This window comes from Protomyctophum parallelum (assembly GCF_964188405.1).
Source record: "Protomyctophum parallelum genome assembly, chromosome: 5".
In the NCBI taxonomy this organism is placed as follows: domain Eukaryota; kingdom Metazoa; phylum Chordata; class Actinopteri; order Myctophiformes; family Myctophidae; genus Protomyctophum; species Protomyctophum parallelum.
Genome location: NC_139702.1, coordinates 9,243,906 through 9,269,543, shown reverse-complemented (window position 1 = coordinate 9,269,543; position 25,638 = coordinate 9,243,906). Strand labels below are relative to the sequence as shown.

The 25,638-nt window shown below is 46.4% G+C and overlaps 1 protein-coding gene across 1 annotated transcript in view; it reads left to right on the top strand.

The window, feature by feature from the left end:
* LOC310858439 (sodium/potassium/calcium exchanger 3-like) overlaps positions 1-25,638 on the top strand; it is a 105,028-nt gene that overhangs the window by 56,070 nt on the left and 23,320 nt on the right. The window contains exon 3 of the mRNA XM_083764547.1: positions 15,808-15,884. Within this exon, the coding sequence (XP_083620673.1) occupies positions 15,808-15,884 (77 nt within the window). The remainder of the gene's footprint in view (positions 1-15,807; positions 15,885-25,638) is intronic.

Here is a 25,638-nt window from a genome sequence, read left to right as displayed (position 1 = left end):
TGCCAAACTGCACGGTGTGGGAGTAGATTTAACATAGAAGTAACGTAACACTGCCAAACTGCACGGTGCGGGAGTATATTTAACATAGAAGTAACATAGTAACACTGCCAAACTGCACGGTGTGGGAGTAGATTTAACATAGAAGTAACGTAACACTGCCAAACTGCACGGTGCGGGAGTAGATTTAACATAGAAGTAACATAGTAACACTGCCAAACTGCACGGTGTGGGAGTAGATTTAACATAGAAGTAACGTAACACTGCCAAACTGCACGGTGTGGGAGTAGATTTAACATAGAAGTAACGTAACACTGCCAAACTGCACGGTGTGGGAGTAGATTTAACATAGAAGTAACGTAACACTGCCAAACTGCACGGTGCGGGAGTAGATTTAACATAGAAGTAACGTAACACTGCCAAACTGCACGGTGTGGGAGTAGATTTAACATAGAAGTAACGTAGTAACACTGCCAAACTGCACGGTGCGGGAGTAGATTTAACATAGAAGTAACGTAACACTGCCAAACTGCACGGTGCGGTAGTAGATTTAACATAGAAGTAACGTAGTAACACTGCCAAACTGCACGGTGTGGGAGTAGATTTAACATAGAAGTAACGTAACACTGCCAAACTGCACGGTGCGGTAGTAGATTTAACATAGAAGTAACGTAGTAACACTGCCAAACTGCACGGTGCGGTAGTAGATTTAACATAGAAGTAACGTAGTAACACTGCCAAACTGCACGGTGCGGTAGTAGATTTAACATAGAAGTAACGTAGTAACACTGCCAAACTGCACGGTGCGGGAGTAGATTTAACATAGAAGTAACGTAACACTGTCAAACTGCACGGTGCGGTAGTAGATTTAACATAGAAGTAACGTAGTAACACTGCCAAACTGCACGGTGCGGTAGTAGATTTAACATAGAAGTAACGTAGTAACACTGCCAAACTGCACGGTGCGGTAGTAGATTTAACATAGAAGTAACGTAGTAACACTGCCAAACTGCACGGTGCGGTAGTAGATTTAACATAGAAGTAACGTAGTAACACTGCCAAACTGCACGGTGTGGGAGTAGATTTAACATAGAAGTAACGTAACACTGCCAAACTGCACGGTGCGGTAGTAGATTTATCGTAGAAGTAACGTTTCGGTTTCTGATGACCTCCTTCGGGCACAATTAAGGGGGAGCTGACATAAATGGAACGCACAGCAACAGAGTGTATATATGCCACCTCAGTCTGCTGAACAGCCGGGAGACCCAAAACTATCTTTTCAGAGGCATCACTCATATCGACATCACTATCGCTATCACCATCTAATAGCATAGATCGATGTCAATGTCGATTGGTAAGACGGTCAATAGGTCCATCGGTCTGTCCCTCCACTATTTTATTATTTTGGACCAAACAAGATATCTTGAAAACGACATAATTATGTTCTGTCTGTTGACATTCTCCTGCACCATTATTCCCAGGACATGATGAATGCTACTGATTTAGTTGACCCCATGGCTCCCCTAACACCGCCCTTAGGCCAAAATGTCAAAATGTAATGGCCATGAAATGTACCAAATTTCTCCCCATAGGAATCCTACTGGTCTGGATAACCCCATGGCCTTTTCTCTAGCACCACACCAGCTGACAGTATGTTCCAATATGTAATGGACGGATTGCCATGAGGCTTGTTGAGCATGTCCAGTGCTTCCTAGAGGTTGAGCGCTGACCCTTTCTGTCATGGCCTTCCCTCTAGGCCTTCTAGGGCCTCCCTCAGGCCAAAATATCAACTTTGCACCCAATATATCTCAACTGTCTTCATGGCGGATTGCGAATGTTCCAACACTTTTTACCCACAAACTATCCATGCATACGGTACATCTTCAACCGCTTAGCCTGAGTCGGGTCACAGAGGCAACAGTTTCAGCATAGAGCTCCAGACTTCTAGCCTGGGTTCCAGACAGCATAGAGCTCCAGACTTCTAGCCTGGGTTCCAGACAGCTTTGCTGCGTTCCCTTTGATCTGTTTTGTCAACAGAGGCAACCCGCACCACCGACCAATCGTAAGCCACGGGTCGATTTCACCCGTTTACATGTCCCGCCTACCTTGGAGATAGGACCCTTTCCTACCTTAGAGATAGGACCCTTTCCTACCTTGGAGATAGGACGCTTTCCTACCTTCCTTTCCTACCTTAGAGATAGGACGCTTTCCTACCTTAGAGATAGGACGCTTTCCTACCTTAGAGATAGGACCCTTTCCTACCTTGGAGATAGGACGCTTTCCTACCTTCCTTTCCTACCTTAGAGATAGGACGCTTTCCTACCTTAGAGATAGGACGCTTTCCTACCTTAGAGATAGGACCCTTTCCTACCTTGGAGATAGGACGCTTTCCTACCTTAGAGATAGGACCCTTTCCTACCTTAGAGATAGGACCCTTTCCTACCTTAGAGATAGGACGCTTTCCTACATTGGAGATAGGACGCTTTCCTACCTTAGAGATAGGACCCTTTCCTACATTGGAGATAGGACCCTTTCCTACCTTAGAGATAGGACGCTTTCCTACCTTGGAGATAGGACCCTTTCCTACCTTGGAGATAGGACCCTTTCCTACCTTGGAGATAGGACCCTTTCCTACCTTGGAGATAGGACCCTTTCCTACCTTGGAGATAGGACGCTTTCCTACCTTGGAGATAGGACCCTTTCCTACCTTGGAGATAGATATGACCCTTTCCTACCTTGGAGATAGGACCCTTTCCTACCTTAGAGATAGGACCCTTTCCTACCTTGGAGATAGGACCCTTTCCTACCTTGGAGATAGGACGCTTTCCTACATTGGAGATAGGACGCTTTCCTACCTTAGAGATAGGACCCTTTCCTACATTGGAGATAGGACCCTTTCCTACCTTAGAGATAGGACGCTTTCCTACCTTGGAGATAGGACCCTTTCCTACCTTAGAGATAGGACCCTTTCCTACCTTAGAGATAGGACCCTTTCCTACCTTGGAGATAGGACCCTTTCCTACCTTGGAGATAGGACCCTTTCCTACCTTGGAGATAGGACGCTTTCCTACCTTGGAGATAGGACCCTTTCCTACCTTGGAGATAGATATGACCCTTTCCTACCTTGGAGATAGGACCCTTTCCTACCTTAGAGATAGGACCCTTTCCTACCTTGGAGATAGGACCCTTTCCTACCTTGGAGATAGGACCCTTTCCTACCTTGGAGATAGGACGCTTTCCTACCTTAGAGATAGGACGCTTTCCTACCTTAGAGATAGGACCCTTTCCTACCTTGGAGATAGGACCCTTTCCTACCTTGGAGATAGGACCCTTTCCTACCTTGGAGATAGGACGCTTTCCTACCTTGGAGATAGGACGCTTTCCTACCTTAGAGATAGGACGCTTTCCTACCTTAGAGATAGGACCCTTTCCTACCTTGGAGATAGGACGCTTTCCTACCTTGGAGATAGGACGCTTTCCTACCTTAGAGATAGGACCCTTTCCTACCTTAGAGATAGGACCCTTTCCTACCTTAGAGATAGGACCCTTTCCTACCTTGGAGATAGGACGCTTTCCTACCTTAGAGATAGGACCCTTTCCTACCTTGGAGATAGGACCCTTTCCTACCTTGGAGATAGGACCCTTTCCTACCTTGGAGATAGGACGCTTTCCTACCTTAGAGATAGGACGCTTTCCTACCTTAGAGATATGACGCTTTCCTACCTTAGAGATAGGACGCTTTCCTACCTTAGAGATAGGACCCTTTCCTACCTTGGAGATAGGACCCTTTCCTACCTTGGAGATAGGACCCTTTCCTACCTTGGAGATAGGACGCTTTCCTACCTTAGAGATAGATAGGACCCTTTCCTACCTTGGAGATAGATAGGACCCTTTCCTACCTTAGAGATAGATAGGACCCTTTCCTACCTTGGAGATAGGACCCTTTCCTACCTTGGAGATAGGACCCTTTCCTACCTTGGAGATAGAACCCTTTCCTACCTTTGAGATAGATAGGACCCTTTCCTACCTTGGAGATAGGACCCTTTCCTACCTTGGAGATAGGACCCTTTCCTACCTTGGAGATAGGACGCTTTCCTACCTTGGAGATAGGACCCTTTCCTACCTTGGAGATAGGACCCTTTCCTACCTTGGAGATAGGACCCTTTCCTACCTTGGAGATAGGACCCTTTCCTACCTTGGAGATAGGACGCTTTCCTACCTTGGAGATAGGACCCTTTCCTACCTTAGAGATAGGACCCTTTCCTACCTTGGAGATAGGACCCTTTCCTACCTTGGAGATAGGACCCTTTCCTACCTTGGAGATAGGACGCTTTCCTACCTTGGAGATAGGACCCTTTCCTACCTTAGAGATAGGACCCTTTCCTACCTTGGAGATAGGACGCTTTCCTACCTTGGAGATAGGACCCTTTCCTACCTTGGAGATAGATAGGACCCTTTCCTACCTTGGAGATAGGACGCTTTCCTACCTTGGAGATAGAACCCTTTCCTACCTTGGAGATAGATAGAACCCTTTCCTACCTTGGAGATAGAACCCTTTCCTACCTTGGAGATAGATAGGACCCTTTCCTACCTTGGAGATAGGACGCTTTCCTACCTTGGAGATAGAACCCTTTCCTACCTTAGAGATAGGACCCTTTCCTACCTTGGAGATAGGACCCTTTCCTACCTTGGAGATAGGACCCTTTCCTACCTTGGAGATAGAACCCTTTCCTACCTTTGAGATAGATAGGACCCTTTCCTACCTTGGAGATAGGACCCTTTCCTACCTTGGAGATAGGACCCTTTCCTACCTTGGAGATAGGACGCTTTCCTACCTTGGAGATAGGACCCTTTCCTACCTTGGAGATAGGACCCTTTCCTACCTTGGAGATAGGACCCTTTCCTACCTTGGAGATAGGACCCTTTCCTACCTTGGAGATAGGACGCTTTCCTACCTTGGAGATAGGACCCTTTCCTACCTTAGAGATAGGACCCTTTCCTACCTTAGAGATAGGACCCTTTCCTACCTTGGAGATAGGACCCTTTCCTACCTTGGAGATAGATAGGACCCTTTCCTACCTTGGAGATAGGACGCTTTCCTACCTTGGAGATAGGACCCTTTCCTACCTTAGAGATAGGACCCTTTCCTACCTTGGAGATAGATAGGACCCTTTCCTACCTTGGAGATAGGACCCTTTCCTACCTTGGAGATAGGACCCTTTCCTACCTTGGAGATAGATAGGACCCTTTCCTACCTTGGAGATAGGACGCTTTCCTACCTTGGAGATAGGACCCTTTCCTACCTTGGAGATAGATAGAACCCTTTCCTACCTTGGAGATAGATAGAACCCTTTCCTACCTTGGAGATAGGACCCTTTCCTACCTTGGAGATAGGACCCTTTCCTACCTTGGAGATAGATAGGACCCTTTCCTACCTTGGAGATAGGACGCTTTCCTACCTTGGAGATAGAACCCTTTCCTACCTTGGAGATAGATAGAACCCTTTCCTACCTTGGAGATAGGACCCTTTCCTACCTTGGAGATAGGACCCTTTCCTACCTTGGAGATAGGACCCTTTCCTACCTTGGAGATAGGACCCTTTCCTACCTGCTTGGAGATAGAACCCTTTCCTACCTTGGAGATAGGACGCTTTCCTACCTTGGAGATAGGACCCTTTCCTACCTTGGAGATAGAACCCTTTCCTACCTTGGAGATAGGACGCTTTCCTACCTTGGAGATAGGACCCTTTCCTACCTTGGAGATAGATAGGACCCTTTCCTACCTTAGAGATAGGACCCTTTCCTACCTTGGAGATAGGACCCTTTCCTACCTTGGAGATAGATAGGACCCTTTCCTACCTTGGAGATAGGACCCTTTCCTACCTTAGAGATAGATAGGACCCTTTCCTACCTTGGAGATAGGACCCTTTCCTACCTTGGAGATAGGACCCTTTCCTACCTTGGAGATAGATAGGACCCTTTCCTACCTTAGAGATAGATAGGACCCTTTCCTACCTTGGAGATAGGACCCTTTCCTACCTTGGAGATAGATAGGACCCTTTCCTATCTTGGAGATAGGACCCTTTCCTACCTTAGAGATAGATAGGACCCTTTCCTATCTTGGAGATAGGACCCTTTCCTACCTTAGAGATAGATAGGACCCTTTCCTATCTTGGAGATAGGACCCTTTCCTACCTTGGAGATAGATAGGACCCTTTCCTACCTTGGAGATAGGACCCTTTCCTACCTTAGAGATAGATAGGACCCTTTCCTATCTTGGAGATAGGACCCTTTCCTACCTTAGAGATAGATAGGACCCTTTCCTACCTTAGAGATAGATAGGACGCTTTCCTACCTTGGTGATAGGACCCTTTCCTACCTTGGAAATAGGACCCTTTCCTACCTTGGAGATAGGACCCTTTCCTACCTTGGAGATAGATAGGACCCTTTCCTACCTTGGAGATAGATAGGACCCTTTCCTACCTTGGAGATAGATAGGACCCTTTCCTACCTTGGAGATAGGACCCTTTCCTACCTTGGAGATAGATAGGACCCTTTCCTACCTTGGAGATAGATAGGACCCTTTCCTACCTTGGAGATAGGACCCTTTCCTATCTTGGAGATAGGACCCTTTCCTACCTTAGAGATAGATAGGACCCTTTCCTACCTTAGAGATAGATAGGACGCTTTCCTACCTTGGAGATAGGACCCTTTCCTACCTTGTAGATAGGACCCTTTCCTACCTTGGAGATAGGACGCTTTCCTACCTTGGAGATAGGACGCTTTCCTACCTTGGAGATAGGACGCTTTCCTACCTTGGAGATAGGACCCTTTCCTACCTTGGAGATAGGACCCTTTCCTACCTTGGAGATAGATAGGACCCTTTCCTACCTTAGAGATAGATAGGACCCTTTCCTACCTTAGAGATAGATAGGACCCTTTCCTACCTTGGAGATAGATAGGACCCTTTCCTACCTTGGAGATAGGACCCTTTCCTACCTTAGAGATAGATAGGACGCTTTCCTACCTTGGAGATAGGACCCTTTCCTACCTTGTAGATAGGACCCTTTCCTACCTTGGAGATAGGACGCTTTCCTACCTTGGAGATAGGACGCTTTCCTACCTTGGAGATAGGACGCTTTCCTACCTTGGAGATAGATAGGACCCTTTCCTACCTTGTAGATAGGACGCTTTCCTACCTTGGAGATAGGACGCTTTCCTACCTTGGAGATAGGACGCTTTCCTACCTTGGAGATAGGACCCTTTCCTACCTTGGAGATAGGACCCTTTCCTACCTAGGAGATATATAGGACCCTTTCCTATCTTGGAGATAGGACCCTTTCCTACCTTAGAGATAGATAGGACCCTTTCCTACCTTGGAGATAGATAGGACCCTTTCCTACCTTGGAGATAGGACCCTTTCCTACCTTGGAGATAGGACCCTTTCCTACCTTGGAGATAGGACCCTTTCCTACCTTGGAGATAGGACCCTTTCCTACCTTGGAGATAGATAGGACGCTTTCCTACCTTGGAGATAGGACCCTTTCCTACCTTAGAGATAGATAGGACCCTTTCCTACCTTGGAGATAGATAGGACCCTTTCCTACCTTGGAGATAGGACCCTTTCCTACCTTGGAGATAGGACCCTTTCCTACCTTGGAGATAGGACCCTTTCCTACCTTGGAGATAGGACCCTTTCCTACCTTAGAGATAGATAGGACCCTTTCCTACCTTGGAGATAGGACCCTTTCCTACCTTGGAGATAGGACCCTTTCCTACCTTAGAGATAGATAGGACCCTTTCCTACCTTGGAGATAGGACCCTTTCCTACCTTAGAGATAGGACCCTTTCCTACCTTGGAGATAGGACCCTTTCCTACCTTGGAGATAGGACCCTTTCCTACCTTGGAGAAAGGACCCTTTCCTACCTTGGAGATAGGACCCTTTCCTACCTTGGAGATAGGACCCTTTCCTACCTTAGAGATAGGACCCTTTCCTACCTTGGAGATAGGACCCTTTCCTACCTTGGAGATAGATAGGACGCTTTCCTACCTTGGAGATAGGACCCTTTCCTACCTTGGAGATAGGACCCTTTCCTACCTTGGAGATAGGACCCTTTCCTACCTTGGAGATAGGACCCTTTCCTACCTTAGAGATAGGACCCTTTCCTACCTTGGAGATAGGACCCTTTCCTACCTTGGAGATAGATAGGACGCTTTCCTACCTTGGAGATAGGACCCTTTCCTACCTTGGAGATAGGACCCTTTCCTACCTTGGAGATAGGACCCTTTCCTACCTTGGAGATAGGACCCTTTCCTACCTTGGAGATAGGACCCTTTCCTACCTTGGAGATAGGACCCTTTCCTACCTTGGAGATAGATAGGACCCTTTCCTACCTTGGAGATAGATAGGACGCTTTCCTACCTTGGAGATAGGACCCTTTCCTACCTTGGAGATAGGACCCTTTCCTACCTTGGAGATAGGACCCTTTCCTACCTTGGAGATAGGACCCTTTCCTACCTTGGAGATAGGACCCTTTCCTACCTTGGAGATAGATAGGACGCTTTCCTACCTTGGAGATAGGACCCTTTCCTACCTTGGAGATAGGACCCTTTCCTACCTTGGAGATAGGACCCTTTCCTACCTTGGAGATAGATAGGACCCTTTCCTACCTTGGAGATAGGACGCTTTCCTACCTTGGAGATAGGACCCTTTCCTACCTTGGAGATAGGACGCTTTCCTACCTTGGAGATAGGACCCTTTCCTATCTTAGAGATAGGACCCTTTCCTACCTTGGAGATAGATAGGACCCTTTCCTACCTTGGAGATAGATAGGACCCTTTCCTACCTTGGAGATAGATAGGACCCTTTCCTACCTTAGAGATAGGACCCTTTCCTATCTTAGAGATAGGACGCTGTCCTACCTTGGAGATAGGACCCTTTCCTACCTTAGAGATAGGACCCTTTCCTATCTTAGAGATAGGACGCTGTCCTACCTTGGAGATAGGACCCTTTCCTACCTTGGAGATAGGACGCTTTCCTACCTTGGAGATAGGACCCTTTCCTACCTTGGAGATAGGACCCTTTCCTACCTTGGAGATAGGACGCTTTCCTACCTTGGAGATAGGACCCTTTCCTATCTTGGAGATAGGACCCTTTCCTACCTTGGAGATAGGACCCTTTCCTACCTTGGAGATAGATAGGACCCTTTCCTACCTTGGAGATAGGACCCTTTCCTACCTTGGAGATAGATAGGACCCTTTCCTACCTTGGAGATAGGACCCTTTCCTACCTTGGAGATAGGACCCTTTCCTACCTTGGAGATAGGACCCTTTCCTACCTTGGAGATAGATAGGACCCTTTCCTACCTTGGAGATAGGACCCTTTCCTACCTTGGAGATAGGACCCTTTCCTACCTTGGAGATAGGACCCTTTCCTACCTTGGAGATAGGACCCTTTCCTACCTTGGAGATAGGACGCTTTCCTACCTTGGAGATAGGACCCTTTCCTACCTTGGAGATAGGACCCTTTCCTACCTTGGTGATAGGACCCTTTCCTACCTTGGAGATAGGACCCTTTCCTACCTTGGAGATAGATAGGACCCTTTCCTACCTTAGAGATAGGACCCTTTCCTACCTTGGAGATAGGACCCTTTCCTACCTTGGAGATAGGACCCTTTCCTACCTTGGAGATAGGACCCTTTCCTACCTTGGAGATAGGACCCTTTCCTACCTTGGTGATAGGACCCTTTCCTACCTTGGAGATAGGACCCTTTCCTACCTTGGAGATAGATAGGACCCTTTCCTACCTTGGTGATAGGACCCTTTCCTACCTTGGAGATAGGACCCTTTCCTACCTTGGAGATAGGACCCTTTCCTACCTTAGAGATAGGACCCTTTCCTACCTTGGAGATAGGACCCTTTCCTACCTTGGAGATAGATAGGACCCTTTCCTACCTTGGAGATAGGACCCTTTCCTACCTTGGAGATAGGACCCTTTCCTACCTTGGAGATAGGACCCTTTCCTACCTTGGAGATAGGACCCTTTCCTACCTTGGAGATAGGACGCTTTCCTACCTTGGAGATAGGACCCTTTCCTACCTTGGAGATAGGACCCTTTCCTACCTTGGAGATAGGACGCTTTCCTACCTTGGAGATAGATAGGACCCTTTCCTACCTTGGAGATAGGACCCTTTCCTACCTTGGAGATAGGACCCTTTCCTACCTTGGAGATAGATAGGACCCTTTCCTACCTTGGAGATAGGACCCTTTCCTACCTTGGAGATAGGACGCTTTCCTACCTTGGAGATAGATAGGACCCTTTCCTACCTTGGAGATAGATAGGACCCTTTCCTACCTTAGAGATAGATAGGACCCTTTCCTACCTTGGAGATAGGACCCTTTCCTACCTTGGAGATAGGACGCTTTCCTACCTTGGAGATAGATAGGACCCTTTCCTACCTTGGAGATAGGACCCTTTCCTACCTTGGAGATAGGACCCTTTCCTACCTTGGAGATAGATAGGACCCTTTCCTACCTTAGAGATAGGACCCTTTCCTACCTTGGAGATAGATAGGACCCTTTCCTACCTTGGAGATAGGACCCTTTCCTACCTTGGAGATAGATAGGACCCTTTCCTACCTTGGAGATAGGACCCTTTCCTACCTTGGAGATAGATAGGACCCTTTCCTACCTTGGAGATAGATAGGACCCTTTCCTACCTTGGAGATAGGACCCTTTCCTACCTTGGAGATAGGACCCTTTCCTACCTTAGAGATAGGACCCTTTCCTACCTTGGAGATAGATAGGACCCTTTCCTACCTTGGAGATAGGACCCTTTCCTACCTTAGAGATAGATAGGACCCTTTCCTACCTTGGAGATAAGACCCTTTCCTACCTTGGAGATAGGACCCTTTCCTACCTTGGAGATAGATAGGACCCTTTCCTACCTTGGAGATAGGACCCTTTCCTACCTTGGAGATAGGACCCTTTCCTACCTTGGAGATAGGACCCTTTCCTACCTTGGAGATAGGACCCTTTCCTACCTTGGAGATAGATAGGACCCTTTCCTACCTTGGAGATAGATAGGACCCTTTCCTACCTTGGAGATAGATAGGACCCTTTCCTACCTTAGAGATAGATAGGACCCTTTCCTACCTTGGAGATAAGACCCTTTCCTACCTTGGAGATAGGACCCTTTCCTACCTTGGAGATAGATAGGACCCTTTCCTACCTTGGAGATAGGACGCTTTCCTACCTTGGAGATAGGACCCTTTCCTACCTTGGAGATAGGACCCTTTCCTACCTTGGAGATAGGACGCTTTCCTACCTTGGAGATAGATAGGACCCTTTCCTACCTTGGAGATAGGACCCTTTCCTACCTTGGAGATAGGACCCTTTCCTACCTTGGAGATAGATAGGACCCTTTCCTACCTTGGAGATAGGACGCTTTCCTACCTTGGAGATAGGACCCTTTCCTACCTTGGAGATAGGACCCTTTCCTACCTTGGAGATAGGACCCTTTCCTACCTTGGAGATAGATAGGACCCTTTCCTACCTTGGAGATAGATAGGACCCTTTCCTACCTTAGAGATAGATAGGACCCTTTCCTACCTTGGAGATAGGACCCTTTCCTACCTTGGAGATAGATAGGACCCTTTCCTACCTTAGAGATAGATAGGACCCTTTCCTACCTTGGAGATAGATAGGACCCTTTCCTACCTTAGAGATAGATAGGACCCTTTCCTACCTTAGAGATAGGACCCTTTCCTACCTTGGAGATAGGACCCTTTCCTACCTTAGAGATAGGACCCTTTCCTACCTTGGAGATAGGACCCTTTCCTACCTTGGAGATAGGACCCTTTCCTACCTTGGAGATAGGACCCTTTCCTACCTTGGAGATAGGACCCTTTCCTACCTTGGAGATAGGACCCTTTCCTACCTTAGAGATAGGACCCTTTCCTACCTTGGAGATAGATAGGACCCTTTCCTACCTTGGAGATAGGACCCTTTCCTACCTTGGAGATAGGACCCTTTCCTACCTTGGAGATAGATAGGACCCTTTCCTACCTTGGAGATAGGACCCTTTCCTACCTTGGAGATAGATAGGACCCTTTCCTACCTTGGAGATAGATAGGACCCTTTCCTACCTTAGAGATAGATAGGACCCTTTCCTACCTTGGAGATAGGACCCTTTCCTACCTTGGAGATAGATAGGACCCTTTCCTACCTTGGAGATAGGACGCTTATGATCTGAACCTTATGATCTGAACCTTATGATCTGAACCTTATGATCTGAACCTTATGATCTGGCTCAGCTCTCTTTTCATCACAATAGTGCGGACGGTACATGAGACCCAAACTTGATATCTCTGCTGTCGGGAAGAAACCACCTAACTCCAAAATGTTCATTTTTCAGGAAATATAAAAATTTCAGGAAATATAAGAAAACCATATATTTTGAAAGCAAAGCAATGCTGCCTCATCAACGTTGGTGTGACTTTATATATATTGTCAATTACTTGCACGAGACGGGGAGACGTGGTGGAGTTAGTTGCTTTAGCAGACAGTTTGAGGTTCCAATGGGGTTAAGAGGTTTTGTCCAAAGCGGGTTTTTTTGTACTACTTTCCATTGGTTCAATATTTCCGAACACACAGACGTAAAGGGTGTTCATCAATGGCACTGATTTGTGCAAAAGAAATGAAACACCTCAACATGGAGTTAGGAGGTTACCTCCCGACAGCAACGATATCATGAAAAACAGCTGCCTTCGGTGTACGGAGCAGCGTGTCTATAGCGGGCCTTTTCAGACTCTTCTTGTTCATAATTTTCAGGCTTGTATTATTTGTCAGTCATGCGAGACGCTTGTTTCTGCTGTTCACTCACTAGGTCGGCATCTGGGCTGGGTTGGGTCGTAGAGCCAGTGCTAGCTGGCTTGTAACAGTAAATATTAAACACTTCCAGCTGTCAACGTGTACAAGTCCTCCTTCTCTGCTGCTTTGTTTTCCGTCTGTGGCTTTTTACAGGCTGCTCTGGGTTGTGTTGCTCATGCTTTGGATGTTAGCAATGGAACACTGTGTTATACGGTGCAGCAGACTGCAACACACCACCACCGCATCCACTCGTGTTTATGGATGCAAGTAGGTCAACACGGCGTAGGAGAGGAAGAGGGAGAGACTGATGCAGACGATCAGAAAGTTGTGAACTATATTCTATGAACCTATTTTTTTTCCACCCTTTACTTCAAACCAGGTTTTAAGCTTGAAGTCGAAGGTGTTGTAAAAGTTGTTGAAGCAAAAATGTTTTTGGGTTTTTTTAGCAACATCATCATGCTACAATCCCGCTGCCATTCACCACAGATGCCAACTTACTATAGTTAGTTGTAATGTCTAGTAGGAGAATTATTTCATGGGCCTTTGCTGGAACTTGTAGGTACTATGTTTACCCAGGGTAACTGGACTAAGCTCAAGAACTTGTTTACAGCCAGGCCCTGCTCATAGAACATTTCATGGTAGGGGTTCAATGCCTTGCTCAAGGGCACATCAACGGTGGTCATTTTAACGTGTCGGTTCCGGGGATACGAACTATAGCGACCTTCCGATATCAAGACCGCTCCGCAAACCGTTCGGCCACCGCTGCCTCAAGCGGCACGGCACGGTAAGGTCTTGTCCTTGTGCTATCTGTGTCCATTCTTACCTGGGAACCATCTCTGTACAGTATGTGTGTCTTGTGTTCTTTCTCCTGTAAATGTATTTTACTGCATGAATAGGTGTCCACGTTTCCGATGCCAAATTTGGGCACCTGCCACACGTACTGTATAGCAGTGGCAGTCATTACCAGAATTAGTTATAGCCTAATGCTCTGGCTCGTACGTGTCTATAGCTATAGCTTCACCAGCAGATGTTTTATTTAACCCATTTTGGGGGGCGGGAACCTATTGAAAAATAGCAGATCTACAAGCTCGTAGCACGCCACCGAGTGGCGCGCTACGAGCTTGTAGGTCTGCTATTTTTGAAAAATCGTGAAAGTGTGGCGCAAGTCTTTGAATATATATATTCTTTCAGAGCGAACCACTGACACACATACTGTAGGGGTTTGGAGAAAACCGTCAGGATTTATTAGAAGACATTTGTAGAATGGTTCCCAGGTCTAAATGGGCTAATGAATTGTGTAGCAGATGTTGGCATGAGTGGCCCATGCAGGAACAGGCTTGCTGATTGAGTGGGAAAGTGTGGGTTTTGTTCGACACAAGGCTAACTAACACAAGAAGACGTGATAGAAAGAAGGGCCATTCCATTAAACCTTCATCTATGTTTGAGTGGTGCAACCACTCCAAGGAACAGCAATGTGCCTATGTGTGACTATGTGACTATGTCCCGATGTTTAGAGTACCAGTAGGGGCAAAAGTGGCGCTGTTGTGCCAGAAACAGAGAGAGAGAGAGAGAGATAGTGTTGCACTGTTGCCTGCTAATGAGAGAGAGAGAGAGAGAGAGAGAGGGGAGTTGCACCACTCAGTTCACACGGGTGTGATTTTTCCCTTCACACACCTTTTTCCTGCTAATTTACTCTCTCTCTCTCTCTCTCTCTCTCTCTCTCTCTCTCTCGACATGCCTCTCATGCGATTAGGCTCACACACACCGTTCTCTAACCTCTCTCTACCATCTCCACATCCCTCCTGCTGTACCCTAAATATCCTGCTCTATTTTTACAACTCTCTCTCTCTCCCTCTCTCTCCCCCCTCCCCCCCCTCTTTCTCTCTCTCTCTCCCCCTCTCTCTCCCCCTCTCTCCCCCCCCCTCTTTCTCTCTCCCTCCCTCTCTCCACTTCGCCCTCACTTTGTCCTTTTCTGACGCTCACCTTTTCCATGTCCCTGTTCTGTTCTCTGGGGTCTCTCTTTTTCCATGTCCCTGTTCTGTTCTCCGGGGTCTCTCTTTTTCCATGTCCCTGTTCTGTTCTCCGGGGTCTCTCTTTTTCCATGTCCCTGTTCTGTTCTCCGGGGTCTCTCTTTTTCCATGTCCCTGTTCTGTTCTCCGGGGTCTCTCTTTTTCCATGTCCCTGTTCTGTTCTCCGGGGTCTCTCTTTTTCCATGTCCCTGTTCTGTTCTCCGGGGTCTCTCTTTTTCCATGTCCCTGTTCTGTTCTCCGGGGTCTCTCTTTTTCCATGTCCCTGTTCTGTTCTCCGGGGTCTCTCTTTTTCCATGTCCCTGTTCTGTTCTCCGGGGTCTCTCTTTTTCCATGTCCCTGTTCTCCTCTCCGGGGTCTCTCTTTTTCCATGTCCCTGTTCTGTTCTCCGGGGTCTCTCTTTTTCCATGTCCCTGTTCTGTTCTGCGGGGTCTCTCTTTTTCCATGTCCCTGTTCTGTTCTCCGGGGTCTCTCTCAGAGGAGGCATACAAGCTCACACAGTCCTTGGCATTGCACAGTTGGACTGTCACACTCGTGCTTACTTGCGGGCATGCAAACACACACGCACACACACACACACACACACACACACACACACACACACACACACACACACACACACACACACACACACACACAGGCTAAGGTGCTGTGGGGCCACTGTCAGGTCACATGAGTTCAGTGTGTTGCTCATTATGTGTATAGTAGAGGCTTCACTGCAGGGCACTGATGATTAAAATGCCAACATGTAGACACACACACACACACACACACACACACGCACGCACACACACACACACACACACACACACACACACACACACACACACACACACACACACACACACAAGGACGGACGGACGGACATGCATGCAGACACACCTTTATAACCTGATTTCTCTCTTTGTTCCAGCGTTGCACGAGTTCCCAACTGACCTGTTCACACATAAAGAGAGGACAGAGGGAGCCGTGGCACTGCACGTCCTTTGTGTAAGTTTACTTCTGCTCTGTGTGTGTGTGTGTGCGTGCGTGTGTGTGTGTGTGTGTGTGTGTGTGTGTGTGTGTGTGTGTGTGTGTGTGTGTGTGTGTGTGTGTGTGTGTGTGTGTGTGTGTGTCTGCGTGTGCGTGTGCGTGCGTGTGTGCGTGCGTGAACGTGCGTGTGTGCGTGAACGTGCGTGTGTGGGAGGAGATTGAGAAAGAAAGAGCATCTGTTAGCATATGAATATCATAATATTGTTGTGCTCCTATAACTTCAATGCAATTCAATTCTATTGAAGTGTCTAATCACAACAAAGTTGTCTCGAGACACTTTACATGTAGAGAAGAGACCCGACAACAGAGATCCCTCCCTGAGCGAGCAAATGGCAAATGGTGCATTTATTATATAGCGCCTTTATCCAAGGCACTTTACATAGATTGTGCATCAATTCACCCATTCACACACACATTCATACACCGATGGCGGCGGAAACCATGCAAGGCACCAACCAGCACATCAGGAGCAATTAGGGGTTCAGTGTCTTGCTCAAGGACACTTCGACACTAACTCTGGGGGAGTCCGGGATCGAACTGGCAACCTTGCGGTTGGCATCCAGCCACTCTACCCCTGAGCCACTGCTGCCCAAGCAATTATGCAACAGTGGTAACGACCCCCCCCCCCCCCCCAGATAATAATATAATATGGTATTATGTAACAGATTTTAGATCATTTATAGAGGTATACCCTGTCAGGTGTAAAGGAGCAACTTGGACACTCAGGCATGAAGGAAGCATGAGTTCAAGTCCGTTGCTCTCCCCTTGTCCCCCATATATGGGGACTAGGTTGGTGGAGGGTGTGTAGAGCCCAGGATCACATTAGATGATTGACACAGGGGTGAAAAATGGGTTACAAAATCGTGGGATAAAAAAAAAAATATATGTTTTTTTTATAGAGGTATAGTTATAGTATAAGAAGGCTAAGATAATACACAGTGTAGTGGTATAATATAATGGTGACCTCCCCCTGGCCAGCCGGGACGCCTGATGGAGTGGAAAGGAACTGGTTGGAATAACGTGCTCCTTCCACGCGCTACGTCCAACCAGGGAAACTCCCCCCTGTCAGGTGTAAAGGAGCAACTTGGACACTCAAGCATGAAGGAAGCATGAGTTAAGTCCGTTGCTCTCCCTAGGTTGGCGGAGGGTGTGTAGAGCCCAGGATCACATCACAGGATGATTGACACAGGGGTGAAAAATGGGTTACAAAATCGTGGGAAAAAAATAAAATAAAAAATAAATGGTAGCATCACTCTCATCACCTTTCAACATGTCACCTGGAGTAGGCATGTAACGATTCACTAAACTCACGATACGATTCCTATCACGATATGAGGTCCACGATTCGATTTTTCACGATATTTTAAACAAAAAATATTTTCCAGATAAATTACGTTTTCTTTTAATTTTATATAATTTATCTTCCCTCCCCCTCAAGCTTTTTTCAATTGTTTTATTGAACTACATTGTAAAAGAAGTAGCATTACTTTTGACACATAATTGCCTTCCTTGATGTATTAACCCATTCTGAACGGGCACCCATTTTGGTGTTGGCATCATGTTATGCTTTAGCTATTTAAAAATAGCAGATCTACAAGCTCATATCGCGCCACCGAGTGGCGCGATACGAGCTTGTAGGTCTGATTTTTTTTTTTAAATCATGAAAATGCGGCCTAAATAGGTTAACCCATTCTGAACGGGCACCCATTTTGGTGTCGGCATCATGTTATGCTTTAGCTATTTAAAAATAGCAGATCTACAAGCTCATATCGCGCCACCGAGTGGCGCGATACGAGCTTGTAGGTCTGCTATTTTTTGAAAAATCGAAGAACGACTGACATTTTTTTAATCTGATCTCAGGTCAGAATGGGTTCATCAGACCAGTGTGTGTCCGGCGGAAACCTCGTATGAATCTGATCTCAGGTCAGAATGGGTTAATGAGCATCAATGACCATCATCACCTGGGCACAGTCACAGACACACAGTACTACAGTACTACTGAAAGTGACTCTCATTTCTCTCCAAAAGCACTTGAATATGATGGAATATGACCAAAGCTCACATTTCACATCACACACCATAATCCACTAGCCCCCCTAAAAAGAAATACATTATTAACCCATTCTGACCTGAGATCAGATTCATACGAGGTTTCCGCCGGACACACACTGGTCTGATGAACCCATACTGACTTGAGATCAGATTCTAAAAATGTCAGTCGCTCTTCGATTTTTCAAAAATAGCAGACCTACAAGCTCGTATCGCGCCACTCGGTGGCGCGATATGAGCTTGTAGATCTGCTATTTTTAAATAGCTAAAGCATAACATGATGCCAACACCAAAATGGGTGCCCGTTCAGAATGGGTTAAAGGACAACTTTAGTTTTTTTCAACCAAGGTTCATGTTTTAGTTTGTTATTAGAGAAACTAAAAGATGAGTGTTCTTTCTTTTTCATTTGCTGCTTTCTTTCGTTTTAGGGATTTTAGCTGTTTTTGACAGGGGGGCGGGGGCATTCGAGCATGGGGCTAAATATGTATTTTTTTACAACATTTTATAGCAATTTATTTTTTAATTATTTACTATAGTCCTAATAAACCCATGGAAATTTCATCTGGCCACAAAACATCACGAGATCTACTGAATGTGTCAAACTGACATTGAGCCTATGACACACAGTGTGGCTTCCCCCCAGTAGGCTACCTTCACATTCAGTAGATCCTGTGATTTATTTGTGGCCAGATGTAATTTCCTGGGGTTTATTAGGGCTATAGTAAATAATAAAAAAATAAATCTCCAAAATATTTTGTAAAGAAATACATATTTAGCACCATGCTCGAATGCCCCCGCCCCCCTGTACAAAACTGCTAAAATCCCTAAAACGAAAGAAAGCAGCAAATGGAAAAGAAATAACACTCATCTTTTACTTTCTCTAATAACAACCTAAAACATGAACCTTGGTTGAAAAAAACTAAAGTTGTCCTTTAAAGGATTTTTAAAATCGATTTTTTTATTTCAATAAATCGATTCATATTGTCGGGATTAATATCAATATATGTCGATATACGATATATCGTTACATGCCTAAGTATCAACGCTTAAGTAATTTGAAATGATCTGAGTCAGCAACATGACTCGACGCTATACTCCTCTCTTCTCCTCTTCTCTTCTCTTCCTCTCCTGTCAACATCGCTACCACTTTATTTATATAGCACTTTATTCGCTTTATTTATGGCCCCGCTGGAAATACTCACCCAATTCTGTGTTGCTCCGCTGCAGAGGAGGACAGACGCAAAGAGGCAAAGAGGGCAGGAGGCAGGCAGGCATGGAAACAGAACAGAATGAGGGGATGGAGGTGAGAGAGAGAGAGAGAGAGAGAGAGAGAGAGAGAGAGAGAGACAGAGAGAGAGACAGAGACAGAGAGAGAGAGAGAGAGTGAGAGAGAGAGAGAGAGAGAGACAGAGAGAGAGAGAGAGACAGAGAGAGAGAGAGAGAGAGACAGAGAGAGACAGAGAGAGAGAGAGAGACAGAGGGAGAGAGAGACAGAGAGAGAGAGAGAGAGAGAGAGACAGAGAGAGAGAGAGAGAGAGAGAGAGAGAGAGAGAGAGGAAAAGGAGAGGAGAGAAAGAATGAGAGCAAGAAGAACAAAATGAGCTTAGTTGAAACATAGAGATCTATACCAGTGGTTCCCAAACTTTTTCACCTCATGTTAATTTTACTCAGAGAGTGTACAAACGGCCCCTAACGGGTCCATTTGGTTCCATTTGTACACTCTGAGTTACAGAGCCATAAGGGTCCAATTTAGTTCCTAACTATCATTTAGCTGGGGACCCCCTGGAACTCCCTCAAGGACCCCTAGGGGTCCCCGGACCCCACTTTGGGACCCACTGCTCTATATATATATGTATGTCAGTGGCCCAGGCCGTAGCGTAACGGTCTGGGCACCGGACTGGTGATCCAGTCGCGGTGTGCCGCGGGTTCGACTCCCGGACCCGACACGGCCTTTACCGCATGTCATCCCCCCATCTCTCTCCCGTTTCCTGTCAGCCTACTGTCTGTCCCTTAAAAAAAAAAAAAATCAATAAAAGGCGTAAGCAACATAGAGGCACTCAGGCAACGGAAACAGTCTATCCTCTTCCTCTCCTTCCAGGTTCCCGAGGCCCTCGGTAGGCGTGAGGTGGGTATTTATGTAACAGACGTGATCTTGCGTTGTGTTATATGAAGCACCATAGACCAGGATATCAGCAGTGAGTAGATTTATTCTGCACAAAAGACAACGAGGCAATCACTGCTCTGCTCTCACTTGTATACGTTTTCCACGTTACATTTGCTGGAAATAAAGCAGATACAGTACCATGAAAACACAGTATGTGTCTTAACAACTTTGGGTACATAAAATAATAAAATAATCTGCAGAGAAGAATAAACACAACCTACCGCTTTCAAAGCCAGTATGAAATAGGAAGTGCAGTAGGTTACGTCATTTCCTTAAATTTCCTTAAGGCTTAACCGCCGCCCTAAAGTCACAGAACACTGGATCACAATACAATATAATGCCTGGGCAAGTGGAAGCACTATTAACCACGTTACACATTTCTTTCCCTTCGTTTTCCGACAGGGAGATAGAGGCACGTGACGTCACGTAGCTAAGTCAACTTGTCCTCCGGCTATTACGTATAGGGGGGGGGGGGGGGATGGGGGGGGGTCTCCTCTTGTCCTCCCGATCCCGTCCCAGGTTTATTCACAGTTCGCTAGAGTCGTAGTTTGCCTGTGGGTGAGAGACATGCAATTACTATATTGTATTTGACAAGTGGCATATTCAGTGAGGGAATGAGGTGTGTGTCTTACCGCCAGGCGCCCGATAGCGTGTGCACACCAGAGAGACCAGACCTTGACTGGGAGGGAGGCTGCGCTATTTGTAGGCTGTAGGTGAGAGACGAAGGTGGGAAGCAATCGCTCTGATAGAGGATGACAGTACGGTACGTACCGCCCCTCTATGATGCAACCGAGAGGTTGACGCGGCGCGCCACCTCCCTCTGCCTGTCTCTCTCCGGCGTGGAGGAGCCACCTCCCTCTGCCTGTCTCTCTCCGGCGTGGAGGAGCCACCTCCCTCTGCCTGTCTCTCTCCGGCGTGGAGGAGCCACCTCCCTCTGCCTGTCTCTCTCCGGCGTGGAGGAGCCACCTCCCTCTGCCTGTCTCTCTCCGGCGTGGAGGAGCCTACCTGGCCGGCGGTCCCTTAGAGAGACACCACGATATGTATGTCAGTGTAAGCTGTAAGAGAGGTTAGGGTGTGCGTGCGTCTGCGCACACGCGGCGCACGTAAACATGTGCAAATGTAAAGCCCTGTAAAGTACCGTAACATATCCACACTGTCAAGTGGAAATTGCTGGATGTCCAAAACTGTAACTTATTTTTCAAAACGCTGCAAGCTCCGCGGCCAAAAGAACCGCCCGCCCCTGGGACTCCTCCATACTTAATTTCCGAACAGGCCCGGGGAACCAGGCGCACCGGCCTTCCCAGAGTGCCCACCCTTATAGATATGCTCCGAACAGGCCCGGGGAACCAGGCGCACCGGCCGTCCCCGAGTGCCCACCCTTATAGATATGCTCCGAACAGGCCCGGGGAACCAGGCGCACCGGCCGTCCCCGAGTGCCCACCCTTATAGATATGCTCCGAACAGGCCAGGGGAACCAGGCGCACCGGCCGTCCCCGAGTGCCCACCCTTATAGATATGCTCCGAACAGTCCCGGGGAACCAGGCGCACCGGCCGACCCAGAGTGCCCACCCTTATAGATATGCTCCGAACAGGCCCGGGGAACCAGGCGCACCGGCCGACCCAGAGTGCCCACCCTTATAGATATGCTCAGAACAGGCCCGGGGAACCAGGCGCACCGGCCGACCCCGAGTGCCCACCCTTATAGATATGCTCAGAACAGGCCCGGGGAACCAGGCGCACCGGCCGACCCAGAGTGCCCACCCTTATAGCTACTTTTGCATGAAACTGGCATCCCAGCAAACACGGTCAGGACCTGGACGAATCAGTGACGTCTTGATTTGGGCCAAATCAAGTCAAACCAAGACTAGTCAGATCTGGCCCAGAATATCACCTGATTTCAACCAACATAAATGCTGCCCACTAAGACGGATGTCCCTGGATGAATCAGAGAGAGTCCGATCGAGGCCAGATCAACATAAGTCATTTAAGCTACGGCTTCAGCCTACACCTTTTTTCGGTCCAAACATGTCCTGTAAAATGCTTTTGCTGCTGTAATAATCATGTACATGTTGTTTTAAGACCGAAATAAAACTATTCATTCATATCATAACTAATCAGATCTGGCCCAATATAAGCTATATTATTTTAACTGGTGACCATCCCCATATGGGCTGTGATCTGGCCTAGTCCTGAACGTCATCATGATGTCATTTGGCTTTCTGAGATACAACAAGCTATAAAATATATGTATTCATAAGCCTTTATTCATGAAAAACAAAGAACATAAAAATATTATATCAAGGTTTCTGCCCGACAGCAATGACATCCAGGCGACCAGGGGAAACCTAATCATAATCCATCATAATAATAATAATAATACATTTTATTTATAACACACTTTATATTTGAAACAGATCTCAAAGTGCTACAATGCAAAAATATTTACAAGGACAAGGTTAAAAAGCACACAAAAAAGGTCCAACTAGGTACTAGGCAAATGCCTTGTTTACCCATTCTGACCTGAGATCAGATTCTATAAACGTCTTCTACACAGTTTTCTGATAAAGTTATGTTTCTATGTCAGTCGTTCTTCGAATTTTCAAAAATAGCAGACCTACAAGCTCGTATCGCGCCACTCGGTGGCACGATATGAGCTTGTAGATCTGCTATTTTTAAATAGCTAAAGCACGACATGATGCTAACACTAAAATGGGTTCCCGTTCAGAATGGGTTCAAAAGGAAGGTCTTTAGTAGTACCAGAGCGGAGGGAACGCTTGGAGGTTGTAATAACCCATTTTGCAGTTTTAAGCATTATGTTATACTTTAGCTATTGAAAAATAGCAGATCTACAAACAAGCTCATAGCTCATAGCTTGTAGGTTTGCTATTTTTTTTAAATCGTGAAAATGTGTCGCAAATTTGGAATATATATATTCTTTCAGAGCAAACTTTTGTGTTGTTTTTTTCACAGAAGCATTATTTAAATACTGGAGTTGATAAATAATAAGTGGTGGCATTAACAGCTTCTCTTAATAAACTCTTAATAAAGTATAACGTACAAGAATAAATACATTGCATTTTCACCCCAAAGAAAAAGGACAACAGAAAACAAGACAAACAAACCTTAAATACAGGATCAATAAAAGTTGAAAAATAAAAGGCAGACAAAAACAGACAAAACTACAGTACACAACATCCTACAAACAATTATAAGTACATGATACATCCATTATCCGCATTACATCACAGCAATCCAATCACAGTATACTTTTAAATCAAAAGTCCAGCAGACCCCGCACATCCTCAAGCAGAGACGGATTACATTTCTGAATGAATTGAAAGAATGGACCCCATATCCTCCCAAACGTATCGGAAGAACCATTCAAGGAGAGTCTAATCTTCTCCACGTTTACACAGTACAAGGTGTCCCTAATCCAGTGAGTGTGAGAAGGGGAAGTGGGCGATTTCCAGTTGATCACGATTAGTCTCCTAGCTAACAGAGTGACAAAAGCCAAAACATCCCTCTCTGGTTTAGAGAGTGACGGTACTGAGGGAAAAACACCAAACAGAGCCCCAGAAGGTGTGGGCTCCACTCTTTGCCCGACTATCGCTGATAAGGAATTAAAGATATCTGTCTAATATTTCAGAGCGAACATTTTTAACTCAAGTCTTTGCTTCTGGTCCCTAGAACAACATATTTTCAGATGGGGGTCGGCAGCCAATTACATATAATCTTTGTGGTCCTTGACATGAAATATTGAGAACCACTGATATAGAAACATTTTGACGTCAGGCCTAAATGAAGCTAAACTGAACTAAACTAGCTCAGCTGGAGAAGCGGCGAACAAACAGACGCCATGCAGCGACAGCATCCTCTCACATCAGCGACCATAGGCCAACATCACAGCGCTGAGTGATTCAGGCATGCATAAAATTGGCCCATGGCCGTCCTGGCCTAGATTCTCTGCAGGGGTCAAGAAGACACGCAGCATAAGTGGATGCCGGTCTAACTACCCTGATTTATAACTGTATTGTGTTTTGGATGTATTGATTGTACTATGTATATTGTAACCTCGGCTACGTTGAAAATGAGAGCTTGCCCTCAATTGTAATTCCGAGTATAAATAAAGATGACGATGAACCCTAGCCCATTTTGGGCAGGAACCCGTTTTGGTGTTAGCATTATGTTACGCCTTAGCTATTGAAAAATAGCAGACCTACAAGCTCATAGCGCGCCACCGAGTGGCGCGCTACGAGCTTGTAGGTCTGCTATTTTTGAAAAATCGAAGAACGACTGACATAGAAACATAGCTTTTTCAGAAAACTGTCAGGACGTAGAAGACATTTTTAGAATCTGATCTCAGGCCTAAATGGGCTAGACTGAGGAACCTCAACCTTTAGTGGCGTTCACTGGACCCAGGACTGGGTCGGTGCAGGCGGAGTGTTCCTCCAGCACATGCTGCTAGTGCATATTATACATGCATATTATACTAGTGTCTTGTCCCGACTCCCCAGGGCTTATGGATAATGGAAGCCTATATGCCAGCAGCGCAGCGTCTCAAGGGAACGCTGCCTTGCCGAGCTGTGCTCCTGGAACTACCAAGCTAGAGCCTAGCTGACTACCAAACTAAGGCGAAGATAGCAGGTTCTACATGCTGGTGGATGTGCTATTTCGCCGTGTGCTGCCATTGTGTGACTGTGTGTCCCGATGTATAAATTAACCCAATCTGACCGGGCACCCATTTTGGTGTCGGCATCATGTTGTGCTTTAGCTATTGAAAAATAGCAGATCTACAAGCTCATATCGCGCCACCGAGTGGCGTGATACGAGCTTGTAGGTCTGCTATTTTTGAAAAATCGATTCACGACTGACATTTTTTAGAATCTGATCTCAGGTCAGAATGGGTTCATCAGACCAGTGTGTGTCCCAGTGGAAACGTCGTATGAATCTGATCTCCGGTCAGAATGGGTTAAGCTATGAACTTTTTTTGCTCCCCATATCTTACCGGCAAAGTGACACGTCTAAGTCACGCGATGGGAGTATAAATTAGGAAGTGTCACTGACCCTATAGGCAATTATGCAACCATGCAACCACACTCTCACTTTTGCAGCGCAGTATGGCTGAAAGTGAACTAACTCCTCATAAAAAATATATAATACTCCCTTCCTTTCCGCTAGATCAGGTCTGCAGCATCGATGTACAGTACATTTGCAGTGCCTGTTGCCTTTTAACGTTTGCATTTATTAACCCATTCTAACCGGAGACCCATTTTGGTGTTAGCATCATGTTATGCTTTATCTATTGAAAAATAGCAGATCTACAAGCTCATAGCGCGCCACCGAGTGGCGCGCTACGAGCTTGTAGGTCTGCTATTTTTTTTTTAATCGAAGAACGACTGACATTTTTTTAGAATCTGATCTCAGGTCAGAATGGGTTCATCAGACCAGTGTGTGTCCCAGTGGAAACGTCGTATGAATCTGATCTCAGGTCAGAATGGG